Source organism: Pelodiscus sinensis, chromosome 23 (assembly GCF_049634645.1).
Source record: "Pelodiscus sinensis isolate JC-2024 chromosome 23, ASM4963464v1, whole genome shotgun sequence".
NCBI classification, from domain to species: Eukaryota; Metazoa; Chordata; order Testudines; family Trionychidae; genus Pelodiscus; species Pelodiscus sinensis.
The window spans coordinates 9,136,780-9,150,187 of record NC_134733.1 but is presented as its reverse complement, the minus strand read 5'-3'; the positions used below and the strand labels follow the sequence as shown (position 1 = coordinate 9,150,187).

General features: G+C 44.6%; 1 protein-coding gene across 2 annotated transcripts in view; it reads right to left on the bottom strand.

The window, feature by feature from the left end:
• Window positions 1-13,408, bottom strand: part of PRDM2 (PR/SET domain 2) — a 117,922-nt gene that overhangs the window by 69,609 nt on the left and 34,905 nt on the right. For both annotated transcript variants that reach the window (XM_075906443.1, XM_075906442.1), the window contains one exon: window positions 7,586-7,703. In XM_075906443.1, the coding sequence (XP_075762558.1) occupies window positions 7,586-7,703 (118 nt within the window). The remainder of the gene's footprint in view (window positions 1-7,585; window positions 7,704-13,408) is intronic.

The window sequence follows — 13,408 nt, the reverse complement described above, 5'->3', positions numbered from 1 at the left end:
TAGGTTCCTGTTCCTTGCCAGCTAGGACTCCCAGTCTGGATTATGTAACAGGTCTAGCTGGAGATGGCCCACGTGCTGGCAGTCTGAGACCCCAATATATAGTAAAGATCCATACTTCAGATATTAAATAGGGAGACATTGTTATCAAAGAACTTTTTAAATTATCCGAAGACTGTCCTAGGATAAAAATTTCATCTGCCTTACTAACAATAATGGAAGTCACAAATAAAATGGATACAGAAGTTCTAAGGTGGTATTTAGTAGTATATCTAAAGGGAAAATGTAATTAAGGTTTGTTAAAAATCTATGTTTGGCCCTTAACATAAACCTTAGCAGAACTTAGATCTTTTCAAAAGGCCTTATAATTTGACAGCTTTTCAGTGAAAGTAAAAATTCATTGTATATATACACACACATATAAAACTAATTATTCCAAACACTATTAGTTCTTAAAACCATCCATAATTCAACAGAATTAAAAGATAAGCTCCATTCACAGAAAATGAACTTCTGGTAGGCACATACCTATTGGTCTATAACAGGGGTGGCTAACCCGTTTCAGACAAAGAGCCACAATAGTACTGGAGACAGCGTGAAGAGCCAGGGCAAAGTTTTTGAACCAAAAAAAAGGGTAGAGCCATGAAGACCGGAGGAAAAGCCTGCGTTTTTTTTTTTTTCCACCACAACAGAGGCACCATGCTGAGGCATGGCTTTTCCCCCGGTCTTCGTGGCCCTACCCTTTTTTTTGGCTCCACAACTTTGCCCCGGCTCTTCACACGGTCTCCACTGCTATTGTGGCTCACAAAAAAAGCACTGGAAAGGGGTGAAAGGTGCAAGCTCAGGGAGGGAATTTGGGTGCAGGAGGAAGCAGAGAAGAGAAGATGCTGGTTCAGGGAGGAGGCTCCAGGCTGCAGAGTGGTCAGATGTAGGGTTGGGATGCTGAGCAAGCCGCAGGCTTGTGGCTGTGAGGATGCAGGAGTTTGGGCTAGGATGCATGAGAAGCTCAGGGCAGGGAGGCGGAGTATGATGGGCTCAGGACATAGATTTGCAGTGTGTGGATGCTGCAGGAGAGTTGTGGCAGAAGACCGGGGGTGGGGGGGAAGCAGGAGTTTGGGGATCTGAGAGGCTCAGGACAAGGGGTTACAGTATTTGATAGGTTCAAGTTTGTGGTCTGGGGGGTGTGTGTGTGTGTGCGCAGAGTGTTATGATGCTGCATCCAGATGGGGGCTAATTGGCCCAGCTTCATTTTTAAATAAAATACTATGTCAAACACAAAATGTTTCAGCGTTCACTTTATTTATGAGAGGGGCGGGGAACCTGTTTTGAGTCAGGGGTCACTGATCCACAGAAAAGTCAGTGAGGGCCACACAAGTGAGATGAAAAAAACAACCGCTCCAAAACCCCCCCAAGCCTCACTAATGTGGACCCACCTATGCTGGTGAGGTCAGGGGACAGGGTGGTGGGGTAGGGTACGCATGGGGGGTCTGGCTAGAAGGAGGGGTTAGAGACAGCTGGGGCCAGTACGGGGGGGGATCCCAGGTCTCAGGAAGCGCACTGTCTGCTCTTCCCCTCCCCTCTCCTCCCTCAGGCACCCTCCCTCCCCCACTCTAACCCAATCCCCCTCCCCTTCCTCAGAGCCAGGCCACACCCCCCTAACCCAATCTCTCCCCACCCCCGCCCCAGGTACCGGCCCCTCTCTATACCAATCTCCCTCCCCCTCCCAATCTAATCCTCACGTCCCGGAGGCGGAGCCGCCACTACAGCCATGCATCTCCCCTCAGGCGCTGGGGCATGTGCGCTGAGCAGCCAGCGTGCCATGCACACCCCTCCCCTCCACTAGAACCAGATCCCTCCCCTCCCACACTCACCTTATGCCCGGGTCCCAGAGCCCCTGCCACTGCCTGCGCTCAGCAGCCAGCTGCTAGCACGTGCAGGCTGGGACGCTGTGTGAGACCCGGCCTGCACATGCAGGATATTATGTAGTGCGCTGCGGGCTCTGAGCAGAACGGCATGGGCCGTAAGCACACATGCAGCTCACAGTGGCCCGGCCATGAGAGCGGCTGACCTGAGCGGTTCCGGGTTCCATGTCAGGAGCCACAATTTTTTTCTTGCGGCTCGCGGGCCTTGGGTTGGCCACCCCTGGTCTTCAAGATAAAACATTTTGATTTCTTTGAGAATTTGATACTTTTACAAAAAGTATTTTTAAAATACGTATCTCATTTTCAGTACTGGCAAATTTACCCAGCATTGCCTGAGTCCTTCAGGGCAGGGGGCTGGCAATGTGGGAGCTGCAGGAGGCAGGGCCTTGGAGATGTGGGGTTGGGGGCAGTGCAACACTGAGGAGGGGCTCAGGGTGGGGAGTCCCATCTGGCACCAGCCTTCTATTTCCCCCTAGCACCCTCCTGCTATCAGGAGCCTTTTTTCTCTCCCCCTCTCCCAGTGCTGTGGCCAAGAGCTGGGATTCAGGGAAAGGGTTTGGAATAGGGGGCTATGTGCCTGGTGTACTGACAGGCAAGATGGTGGAGCCCCAGCCCTGTTGGCCACTCACTTGGTGGTACGGATGCCCCCAATGGTCACTCTGAAGGATAGTTCTCCACGTCCAAAGAGCCAGTTACCTTATCATAGAAGCTAATCAGATTGGTCAGGCACGACTTGCCCTTTGTGAATCCATGCTGACTATCCCTAATCACCTACCTCTCGTCCAACTGTCTCAAAATGGATTCCTTAAGGATCCCTTCCATTATTTTTCCAGGAACCGAGGTAAGACTGACCAGTCTATAGTTCCCTGGATCGTACTTCTTTCCCCCCCCCCTTTTATTTTCCACTTCCCCTTTGCCCTCCCCCTTCTCTTCATGGAGTGTGTGCTGTGATTGGCAGGTGGAAGCTGTTGGCTTCTAATTAAAGTTTGAATTCTAGAAGCCTCTGTTGATTGGCTAAGCCTTGGTAGGAGGAGGGACTTTCAGGCACTCCAGGGCTTTATAAGGCAGTGGGCCAGTGACCAAGGAGCTTGCGAACAGGTGAGTGCTAACAGGGAGTTTAGAGAGGGAGTTGGGAAGGGGGCGAGGTTCTCTTGCCTTTCTTTTTAAATCCCTTCTCCAGGACAGCAGCGATGGATGGTGATAGGTCTGCTGTTGTTGTGCAGGTAACATGTGCCATGTTTGTCTTCCTCCCAGAAGAAAGAACAGATTTCATCTGCACGAAGTGCAAGCTGGTCAGCATTTTGGAAGAAAAAATTAGAGGACTGGAGGCCCAAGTGTCAACCCTACACTCAGAGAGGATGAAGACTTCCTTGATAGAAGGAAGTGTTTAATCCTTCAAGCATGGCAGGCGGAGGAGCCAGAGAGGGCAGTATGTGACCAGGAAGAGAACTGGCAGCATGTAACTTCTAGAAGGGGGAAAAGGCCATCATGGGAATCCCGCAATGTTATAGAGGTAAGTAATCGCTTTCAGGCTCTCTCCACAGGCTCTACAGTGCTGAATGCTTTGGAAGGGACCTCACAAGGAAGAAACCGGAAGGGAACACCATCTACTGGAAGGCATGGGATGCATAGTCCTAGGGATGGAGGTTCCACGGCCACCCCCCCAAAAAGAAAACGACCGGTGGTGGTGGTCGAGGACTCCCTCCCCTAAGAGGGACTGAGCCATCCATCTGCCGTCCGGACCTGGAATCTCGCATTCAGAATGTGACTGAGAGGCTTACCAAACTGATCAAACCTTTGGATCGCAACCCCTTCCTGCTTCTCCACGTGGGAGCTAATGATACGGCCAAGAATGACCTTGAGCGGGTTACTGTGGATTATGTAGCGCTGGGAAGAAGGATCCAAGAATTCGGAGCGCAAGAGGTGTTCTAGTCCATCCTTCCTGTTGAAGGGAAAGGACTGGGCAGGGATCGTCAAATTGAGGATGTAAATGCGTGGTTGTGCAGGTGGTGTCGCAGAGAGGGCTTTGGTTTCTTCGACCATGGGACACTGTTCCAGGCACAAGGATTGTTAGGAAGAGATGGGATCCACCTAACCAGGAGAAGAAGGAGCATCTTCGCAGGCAGGCTTGCAAACCTAGTGAGGAGGGCTTTAAACTAGGTTCGTCGGGGGACGGTGACCTAAACCCTGAGGGGAGTGGAAAAGTCAGATACTGGGAAGAAATGCAGAGAGGAATGAGCAAGAAAGGAGGACCCTTGATTCAAATGGAGAAGATAGGGCGATCAGCTGGTTACCTGAGGTGTTTGTACACTAATGCGAGAAGTCTGGGCAACGAACAGGAAGAACTAAAGGCCCCGGCCCAGTCCAAGAAATATGATTTAACTGGGATAACAGAGACTTGGTGGGATGACTCGCATGACTGGAGCGCTGTCATGGAAGGGTATAGACTGTTCAAGAAGAACAGGCAGGGGAGAAAAGGAGGAGTTGCACTATATGTAAGAGAGCACTATGATTGCTCTGAACTCCAGTATAAAGAGGGAGAAAAACCTGTTGAGAGTCTATGGGTTAAGTTTAAAGGAGCAAACAGCAGTAGTGATGTTGTGGTTGGTGTCTGCTACAGGCCACTGAATCAGGTGGATGAAGTAGATGAGGCTTTCTTTGGACAACGGAGAGAAGCTTCCAGATCGCAGGCCCTGGTTCTTGTGGGGGACTTTAATCACCCTGACATCTGTTGGGAAACCAACACGGCAGTACACAGGCAATCCAGGAAGTTTTTGGAGAATGTTGGGGATAACTTCTGACAAGTGCTGAAGGATCCGACCAGGGGCTATGCGCAGCTTGACCTTCTGCTCACAAACAGGGAGGAACTAATAGGGGAAGTGGAGGTGGGTGACAACCTGGGAAGCAGTGATCATGAGATAGTAGATTTTTAGGATCCTGACCAAAGGAAGACAAGAGAGTAGTAAAATACACACCTTGGACTTAAAAAAGCAGATTTTGACTCCCTCAGAGACCTGATGTGCAGAATCCCTTGGGATGCTAACATGAAGGAGAAAGGAGTCCAGGACTGGCAGTATTTTCAGGAAGTCTTCTTGAAGGCACAGAAAGAAGCCATCCCGACGCGTAGCAAGAGAGGCAAACATGGTAGGAGACCGGATTGGCTTACAGGGGAAATCCTTGGTGAACTTAAGCACAAAAAGGAAGCTTACAAGAAGTGGAAACTTGGACAAATGACCAGGGAGGAGTTTAAAGGTATAGCTTGAGAATGCCGGGGGGTTATCAGGAAGACGAAAGCGCAAATGGAATTGCGACTAGCTAAGGATGTGAAGGATAACAAGAAAGGTTTCTACAGGCATGTTAACAAGAAGAAGGTGATCCGAGAGGGTGTGCTGCCCCTACTGGATGAAGGAGGTAACCTAGTGACAGATGATGTGGGGAAAGCTGAAGTACTCAATGCTTTCTTTGCCACTGTATTCGCGGACAAGGTGGGCTCCCGGACTAATGCGCTAAGTGATGCAAGATGGGATGAAGATGGACAGCTCTTGGTGGGTAAAGAACAGGTTAGGAACTATTTAGAAAAGCTAAATGTACGTAAATCCATGGGTCCGGACTTAATGCATCTGAGGGTATTGAGGGAATTGGCAAATGTCATTGAGGAGCTTTTGGCCATTATCTTTGAAAAGTCGTGGAGGTCGGGAGAAATCCTGGATGACTGGAAAAAGGCAAATGTAGTGCAGGAAATGTAAATGTAATTTAGGAGGTATTCTTGAACAAATGGACTTGCAGACCGTCACACAGACGGACTCTTATGTATATAGGTAACACATCTAGAGCTATACAACCTTCCTAACCAATTAAAGTTTCTAAGCTCCCCTCATCCAACTTAACTCAGAGCATCACTTTTTTCTAATTAGACCTTGTTTACATTTTCAGCAATGTATTTCTTTGTATTAGATTGGAAAATCAAGAGTCTTCAACATTGATTCTAGTATTTTTCTATTAGTTATAAAAGTCCTCTCAAATACATTACAGATCAACAGGTTATTTATCAGTCCAAAGTTTTATTTATACTGCTGTAACACACTTTGTAGTCTTTATTAGGATCAGGGTAATATTGAAAGGCACTGTCCGTGATCCAAACAGCTTACAGTGTAACTGGTACTGAAGTCTTTGGTTTTGGATTACATTTCAAATTCTCGCTCAAGCTGCTACCTTTCTGTACAAAATTACCTACCCTATAGAACCGGAGTGGCAGTAAGCCAGACACAGTTCACTAGGGTTAGCCCTGGTGGGTTGCCACCACTTTATTGACCTGCGCCTCCACAGGTTCGGCTGTTTGAAGTTCCCATTTTCCGTGGATCACCATTTCCAGCCAATGAGAGCTGTGGGAAGCAGCACAGATTGGGACTTCCCACGGCTTCTATTGGCACAGATCTCTATTCTTGGTCAATAGGAGTTTCAAGAGGCCATACCTGTGGAGGGGCAGGTAAATAAAGCAGCAACGGCCTATCAGGTGCTAACCCTGGTGATCCATGTCTGACTGGTTTTTGCCCACCATTGCTATAGAACAAGCTCCATCAAAGCTCAATAAAAACATCACCTCTTTGAAAGGCATGAGGGCAAATATATGGTGAAATATTTCTATCAAATTTGTCCTCTCCCAAAACACTGTTTCTTCATAGTAACTGCTGCTGAATATCCAAGGAGACTGCATTTTTATGCCATATTATGGAAATATCTAGGACAAGGAAGTTAGTCTTGTGTGGTATTTTCCAGGGCTGTAGTGAGTCCTCCCTTGCAGGCTGAAGTCCAAGAGCTGGGGTGATGATCAGAGAAAAAGATGAGGATTTGGATGCAAACAACAAGAAGATGGATGCACAGAACTACCAGCAAAAAAACTGAGCTGTGAAAGTAGCAAACAAGCAGGAGTGAAGGAGAAACAGCCTAGGGATGTAACAATATTTCTTAATAAAGCCCAGATGCAGAAAGCTCAAAATAACTTTGATTCACATTCCGACATTCATTCGGTGCAGACAAGCATGGATTGTGGAAGAAGTGGAATGACAGCTCATTCTCACGCAAATCCTGCTAGCCAGTCCACTGTGGATCATAAGCTCAACAGAAGTTTACCTTTATGCTCCATCTGGGAATCAAATTGTCGCAATACAAGTGAAAAACTTATCTGAGTTACTATGTAAAAAACAGTTGTATAAGTAAAAGGTATCCAATAAGGTGACTGTGGAAAAGGGCTTACAAACAACAGGGATTCAAGAAAGACAAATCATAACTCAAGATTGCGAAGAATTTATCAGTGCAAGTTTGACTGGTGCAACACTAGATACCTATTAAACTTCACTTCTGATTTGATAAAACTAAGAAAACATATCTTAGGCTTTTTCCCATTACACACAATCACACTGCTACACAACTGCAGCATGTGTCCTTAAACATTTTCATAATTCACATTTTATTTTAACATCCCACCCCAAACACTCCACCATTTACACATTTAATTTTCTTCCCATTTGGTTTTCCTTTGAGGAATGTGGACGCTCATGCTGACTGCACCTTTATTTTGTTACTTTAATGCTTCACTTTCCATTGCTGCCAAAATGTGATATTTTTGTCTAATTTCTCCATTATCTTTTCACAGTTAGAGCACTTACCAAGCCGTGTCTTGTCAACAGCAGATGGGAAAAGCCTCACTTCCTCAGGAAGCCCTTTAAGCACATGTTCAGGTACATCAGCCAAGGTCTCAGCTGCTCCTGTAGATTCAGATGTGTTCTGTAAGCCAAAAAACAGAATGGCCATGACCATGATTAAAGACAAATATTTTAGCACAACAGATGATCAACCCATACATGCTACAAAAACTGGTGACAAAATAAAAGTGAAATTTTAATTTGGCATTTCAGCTGGGGACTCAACATTACAAGTGTCTTCTATATGAAGGCATTACAGGTTCTTTGTCCATCACACTTGTTTATACTTTTGCAGAGAGTTCTAAAATCATGTTTAAAAAAATCTCCTGCCTGTAGTGGTAAACGTAACCAATTGTTCCTTTGGGAATCCTTCTGTTTTGTTCCAGCTATTCTATGCTCATGTTTGATACCAACTCGATGCATGTATTTTGTCTGTGGTCAATATTTAGCAAGCAAATGTAGCTTAGCCATTTGCCACTTACTTCAGCATTGTGTTGTATTTAAAATTCTGAACATTCATCTGTTATATAGCTAAAAACATTTTATCTCATATGTACTTAAACTAGGTATACTAATGTCACTGAGTTACCTGATTAATATTCCTATTATAGTTATTAATAGTAACAGCAAAAAACAAAAGTTTTGTACTCTTTCTATGCGCCTTTGTATATTTCTTCCATTATCCAACTCATTTTTCAAGTATGTTTTTCATTCTTGTTCAACTAACATTAAGTATGTAAGTGTAAAAATTAATCCGGTAAAACTGGTCTAGAGCATAAATTACAAATCAATTTTAGTACATAATACAAGATACATCCATTATTTTAGCCTAAAATCTCTTAAACAAGAATGTTACTCAAATATTCTACACTGTAGAAACAAAATGTACAACGAACAATTCTAAATCCATAGGTATGCATAGGTGCTCACAGTTTTTACAACACCCTTTCGAAGGAAAGAATATTAGAAGAAGGTAACAACTAAAGTCTAGAGCAGAAGTGGGATCTGAACCCATATCTCCTAAGTCATAATCCACTGTTTTAGTCACAATACCACCTTCCCTATCAAAAGGTTTTTGGAAACCCTTTTGGGAAGTTTAGTTTACACTTTCTTAAGACCATTCAGTTCAATATAACATTCACTTCTCAATTCAAAGTGGCTTAGTCAAATTATTATGAAGAGATCTCAAACTGTAGGTAATTCCGCATATTCAACATGGTGCAATGTCTAGGCAGAAGTGGGCAACGTCACTTTTACTATGGCTACACTCAGTTCTTAGTTCATAACTTTTCAAAGTTGTGAACATTTAAAAGTGGTGTATAAAAGCCCTGACCCTGCAACAGACTTTAATGGCGAGCCCAGGAATCTATCAACACTCCATCAATGGCAGGATCAGAGCATGATTACAAATTTATGCAGCTTCCCATTGAGGTGCTAGAGTTACTCTAAGTCTGCTAAACAGTTTTTTGATTTAAAAAGGTGTACATTTTTCCAAAGTCTGCAAACTGGATGATAGCCGCACAACTTTCACTCATTTTAAAAAAAATAAATCCATCGATTCCATGGATATATCATCTGCAGGGTAATATTTTAACAAAGTTTAAGCATTAAAAATAACACTTTAGAGGGAAAATGCATACTTTATATATAGGAAGTGCTACAAATGATGTATTTAGAACCTGACAACCCTAAAAAATAAAATAAAAAAGACAGGAAGTTTAAGTTTTAGGGGGCTTTTCAAAGGTGTTTGGCTTTTACTTCAGATTGTGTCAAAGCTGTTAGCCAAGATGAGCATAAACAAAAAGATTCATGCCCCAAGTCAGAGAATATAAAGATTAGTAAATATTGATCCAGTGGTCTATTCTCCTTGACTATTTGACAAAGGACACTAACCAGGTTTTTAAAAGACGAAATGTGTGATTTAGTAGTGAAGTGCATTTTTTAAATATTTGACCTCTGACCAAAAAAGCTAATTGAGGAAGGCAAGCAAGTGCCTGTTAAGATTTAATCTTCAGCTGCAGCATATTTTAAGTTTAATATGACAGTTTTTAATATAAAACTTCACTTGGAAGCTCAATATTTTTATTTTGAGTTTTGACTATTTTAAAAAAGCTCACGTAGGAGTCTTGTTATACTGCAAGCTCTGCAAACAACTGTTTTCATCTGTACAAATGATACAGTGCCAGCATAAAATCAGCATAACTATGAAAGCTGTCAACTGTTGTTCATTAATTCAAATTAGTATCAGCAATTAGGGATGTAAAATCCTGTTTAAAAAGTTAACCAGTTAAACATTAAGTTTAACTGGTTAACTAGGATCCTGTGGATGGAGGGGGGGGCGCGTGGTGCAGTGGGCCCAGCAGATAGGAGCAGCCCCCCGCCTGCGGCACAATGCAAGTGGGCCCAGCCAAACTGCACCTGGTAACCAGTTAACCCTTTATATCCCTATCAGCAATACGGCCAGAAATGTTCTACATTACAACTGATGAAGGTAACTTAGGTACCTAAAAGACAATATAAACTTGAGAAAGTCACTGGACTAGAGGTATTGTAGACACTCGGACTCTGTATTAAAATTAATTCTGTCACCACTAAATTAGCCTTTCATTTACATAACTAGGGCTCGACAAACTATACAATCTACTCGCCCGTGGCAAGTAGATTTCAGCCGCACGTCCTGTTCATTTGCGGCACGCGCATGCGCAATGCAGCTCTTGTGCATGTGCAGTACAGGACTGGCGAGCGGTTTTCGCCGCCGTTTGTTAGGCCCTGTACATAACTACTCTCAAAGCACTGCAGAAACATCACTTCTTAGGCTATCTTGATTGCCTTAAAATACACGGAAATCTGTGCTTATGAAGAAGTGAACAGCAGCTCATCAGCTGATGTTGAGGAAAAATAGTTTTACTAACAGCAGAAGAGTTTTACAAAGGACTACTAGATCATCCTCAAATGTCTGGCTCGGAAGTCATCTATCATTATTGTAGAGACAGTGTAAATGAAAAACACTGCTAAAGAAAATATATCATTTTACTTTTGGTTACGGATTTACAAATAGCTGTCATAGCAGTACAATTAGCTTTTCAGTCCTGAGTTTTATGCTTAGGTTATAATCATAGTTTCTACTAAGGTGCATGGCTGCACCCAAAAAATTCTTCCCCCGCTCACCTTCTCTGTGGGGAGAAAAGGTAGGGGCGCAGCGGGAAACTGGCAGTGCTTCTGCCTTTGAAATGTAGCAAGAGCAGGCTCTTGTCAATCATGCAGACTCTTGCTACATTTCAAAAGCAAAGCACCTCAGGGAGCAAGGGGTAAGCAGGGGCTCAACCAGTTCCCAGCTGGCCCTGTGCTCCCACCAGCACTTTGCTTTTGAAATGTACAAGAGCCCTCCCTGGGCTCGTGTACATTTCCAAAGCATAGCCCGTGGGACTGTTTGAGCCCCCAGTGGCCTGGCGCTCTCATGGAGCTTCCACCTTTGAAATGTGACAAGAGCAGGCAGGGCTCTTGCTACATTTCAAAGGCAGAGGCACTCTTATTGACTAGTGATGCAAATTACATCGACTATTCGATTAGTTGATTAATCTAAATTTAACATCCTTGGTGAACACCATGTGAACTGAGGGCTCTTACCAGAAATGATCAATACTTAAGATAGGGTTTGAGACTAAAAGTAGTACAACACTTCTCAGTAATAGGCACATAGTATAATCAATCAGTATAAGCAGCATTTTCAACATTTTACATTATAACTGTTGCTCCAGTATAACTATACCACATTAATCACTGTTATATGTATTGTATAAAATCTTAGTTATCTCTATTTCAAACAAAACCGTCAATCAGTAGTTTTGGGATGTTGTGTACATTATACATATCAATTACATTCAATTAATCGGGTGGCACAAAAAAAAAAAAAAAAAGAAAAAAGAAATTATTTAGGAGACGCTTTGGGGAACATTGTTACAAATATTTGGAATCAACTATATAAAGAAATGAGCTAAAATTCAATGTGTAAGACCATGTTTTGACAGTTAATTGTCTTTTCATGCAGGACAGCTGTCAATCAACACTAAGCATTAATATATCAAAGAAAGGCCTGTACCATCCAGTTGTTTTAAACTTATTTTGACTCATCAGCAGTCACTAGATACTTCTCCAGTCGTTTAATATGCTGACTTTTTGTCACTTTTTTTTTTCCATTTCATACAAAAAATAGGCAGAGGCGCCCATCCTGCACCTTAGCACTCTTAGCACTAAAGTTACTTAAAAGTTCTTGTACAAGTTGAACCTGCCTTGTCCAGCACCTTCAGAATTTGCCAGACAAGGGGAGGTCAAGGCTCCCTACCCATAGGGTGTAGGGTTCTGCTCCCAGCTGGGGCTATGTTCTGTACTACCTGCCTCACTGAGTCCATTCATCCCTTCAGTCACATTGCACCAGGACCGGTCAGGGGCCAGCCACCCTGCCGCCTCCAGCCCCAGCCAGGGATGCGCACCCAGGTGCTAGCCAGTGCTGTGCTCCCCACTGCGCTGTCCCGCTGGGGCTGCATTCCCCACTGCACTTCTGAAACTGACCAGCTGGGACTCTACGGCCCAGCAATATCCATGGTCCAGCAGGACCATGGATGTTGCAGGACCAGTGAGTCCAGTATTTTAGAGATTCAACCTGCATCTTGAACCTGTGTGCACACGTTGATATATCCACACACACAGTATAAGCAAGATCTGCTGAAATCAGACAATTTTACTAATACACTGTTAACATCAATTGAATTCTGAACAATTAAAATAAAACCCCAATGTTAGATTTGTTGTTTCATTTAAAAGGCAGAAATGTCACAGTAAATATTTTCAGGTTTGCACAGAGAATCATTTTCTCTGTTCTGTGCAATGCTTCATGAAACTGTACAGCAACTATTTTCCAATGGCTGTTCTAATAATATTTTAAGTGATTCAACCAACAAGAGGGCTGAGGGCTCAGGGCCAAATCAATATTTTTATTTAAATGTATTAGTCTATATAGAAATGAAGACTTTAGCTCATCAGCACTTTTACAGGGAAAATTACTTACCTGTAAATGCAGGTCTCTGAAGGAAGGCTCCTCTGTAAATCTGTGCTCTGAGGGGCTCATGACCTTGAGAGATGGCAGGCTAGCACTGTATTGTTTAAAAGTCTCTTATAGTGAGGCAGTCCATACACATGCCTCATGCCCAGGGGGATGGATATATATATATAAAAATATATATAGCATCTATTAGCCATTAACTGCCAGTTCTTTTTCAACAGAACTTTTCTAAATACAGGCAGTCCCCGACTTATGCGGATCCGACTTATGTCAGATCCGCACTTACGAACGGGGCTTTTCTCGCCCCGGAGCTCACGGGCGGTGGGTCGCCACCCGTGTCCTCCGGGACGAGAAAAGCTTCTCCCGGTCTCCCTGGTCTGCTGGGGGGGTCCAGCAAAGCTGCTGGACCCCCCCCCCCCCAGCAGACCAGGGACACCCAAGCAAAGCCGCCCAGGCGGCGGGAGTCCCGCTGCCTGGGCAGCTTTGCTCGTTTGCCCCGGAGCAAAGCCGCCCAGGCAGCGGGACTCCCGCCACCTGGGCGGCTTTGCTCCTGTCCCCCTGGTCTGCTGGGGGGGTCCAGCGGCTTTGCTGGACCCCCCCCCCCCCCCAGCAGACCAGGGGGACAGGAGCAAAGCCGCGGAGCACGCCCACAGCGGGACAGCCCGGGCGCGCTTGGGCTGTCCCGCTGCGGGCATGCTCCGCGGCTTTGCTCTCTGTCTCCCTGGTCT